This window comes from Penaeus monodon, chromosome 33, assembly GCF_015228065.2.
Source record: "Penaeus monodon isolate SGIC_2016 chromosome 33, NSTDA_Pmon_1, whole genome shotgun sequence".
Taxonomy (NCBI): domain Eukaryota; kingdom Metazoa; phylum Arthropoda; class Malacostraca; order Decapoda; family Penaeidae; genus Penaeus; species Penaeus monodon.
This window is the reverse complement of record NC_051418.1, coordinates 16,057,246-16,059,114: the sequence shown is the minus strand read 5'-3', so window position 1 is coordinate 16,059,114 and position 1,869 is coordinate 16,057,246. Positions and strand designations below refer to the sequence as shown.

The window sequence follows — 1,869 nt, the reverse complement described above, 5'->3', positions numbered from 1 at the left end:
AGTATATGCTGGGATAACCTGAACTTCGCTTGAATTGCTATTCATTCTCAACATATCTGTCTGTAATTTCTCGTATACTCAAAATGCGCCAAGATTTGTTGGTTCTTCCGAGAACGAATAATGTGCATTTTAGCGTAAGTTTTCGTCTGTTTAAAAAATGTTCACACATACTCCGCGTCCTCCCTCGCAGCGAGCGCGCGGAGGCGCGACTCCGGAAAGCGTCCGTCCGTCACGGCGCGACGCGAGGGAAGCGAGAGGACAAGCGGGCGAACCAACCTGTTGAAGACGCCGAGGTGGTCAGCAGGGGGGCGCCGCCGGGGCTCGCGGAGGACGTGCTGACGCCGGCGCTCGTCCTGCTGGAGGGAGACCTTGGGGAGGTGGCACTCGGGGTCGTGACGCTGCTTCTTCGCACTGCTGCCGAGGCCGACGGCGAGCTGGTCGTGATGGCGTTGTGCCTGCAGGTGGGCGATATGACGGGATGTGTCACCTTCCGCCCCCCTGGCGTGAGGACGATCCTGACAGTGGGCGCGCCCTTGACGGCGGCCGAGGCGGGGGGCGCTGCGCCAACACCCGACACCGACAACACCGGCAGGCTTGGGGCCGGCGCGGGTTGCAACAGGGACGCGGGGGGCCTCGGGACCCCCCTGTCCGGTGTACTAACATCCATGGTAGTTCTAGCCAGTCACTTCAGAACCCATGGCGAGTCAACCCCCACAGGGACTGACGTGCATCTGCCACAGCATCTTCAGGCGGTGACTTCAGACCCCATGAGACAGGCAGGCACACCTCTACTTCAGCGCTGCTGCTGGGACTGGCATTTGGCAGATTATGGTCGCCTTTACAGCCATGCCTCGTGGGCCTTTCCTAATGGCAGTCCAACACCACATTAATCAAGAGAAAGATAAACATGATGGCAGACCAACGACGCGAATTTCGGAGGCAGCTGCCTTCCCGCGGGAAATGATCTGTTATTAATCTACTGTTCTCGGTGATATGGAGCTTACAATCTTAACATCTTACACGATTAATAAACTTTTAACCTTCAAACATTTCCAATGCACGACTTGTGGTAGGTGTGATTACCCCATCGGCATTTTAATGGACATATTTTGACTGATCGTTTTTTCTTACCGCCGAACAAGGCGACATTTCCGCCCTTGAAACGAAGGACAAATTAAACTTTATTTCTGTATTTTCTTCTTCAGTTGTTGCCTGATTGCTTGTTACGCAATAAACAGACTGACTTTGATGTGGTTCATGTGATTATTAAGTTGCAACATCAATTTCACCATTGATTCATCGGCATGCAAGTGCTTTATGACCTCATGCAAGGAGAACTTGCGAATAAATCAACGTGACAATAATTTTTCACAATGCCTTGACAACAGGTCTTCCTATTTCTCATAACCTCAAATTCCAATACACACTAGGTATCTTGTTATGAATTTTTAAACATGAAGGTATGGGTTCGCCTGTGTGCTTCGATCGATTGTACTCCTTACCCCGACACAACAGACCCGTGGTTAGGGATACACTGAAATCTGAATCGAGCCGAGAGAGGCCGGAGCCCCGCCCGCCCGGCACGCCTACGCTCCGCCCACTGCACTGCGTTCCAGCGCCTCTACGTCTTGCGGAACTTATTGCGTTTCCGATGAAGAATGTGGCTGTCTGCTGTTGCTGGGCGATGACACGTCTTCTAAAGGGTCTTTCGGGGAATCTGAGTCATAGGGGGCGATTCGAGCTCCGTGCCAGGCGTGCGAGTTCCGTAATTCATCTGATCTATGGAGTGACGCAGGAATCTCGCCGGGTGAAAAAAAAAAGACCAGCTCTACACGTCAGTTTATTCGCACTGCCAGACATCCACACGCA

The 1,869-nt window shown here is 52.6% G+C and overlaps 1 protein-coding gene across 1 annotated transcript in view; it reads right to left on the bottom strand.

The window, feature by feature from the left end:
• Positions 1-1,595, bottom strand: part of LOC119594091 (signaling mucin HKR1-like) — a gene marked incomplete in the record, with an annotated part of 3,499 nt that extends 1,904 nt beyond the window's left edge. Inside the window, 1 exon segment of the mRNA XM_037943146.1 lies at positions 277-1,595. Coding sequence (XP_037799074.1) covers positions 277-667 — 391 coding nt within the window.
• Positions 1,596-1,869: the final 274 nt, after the last annotated feature.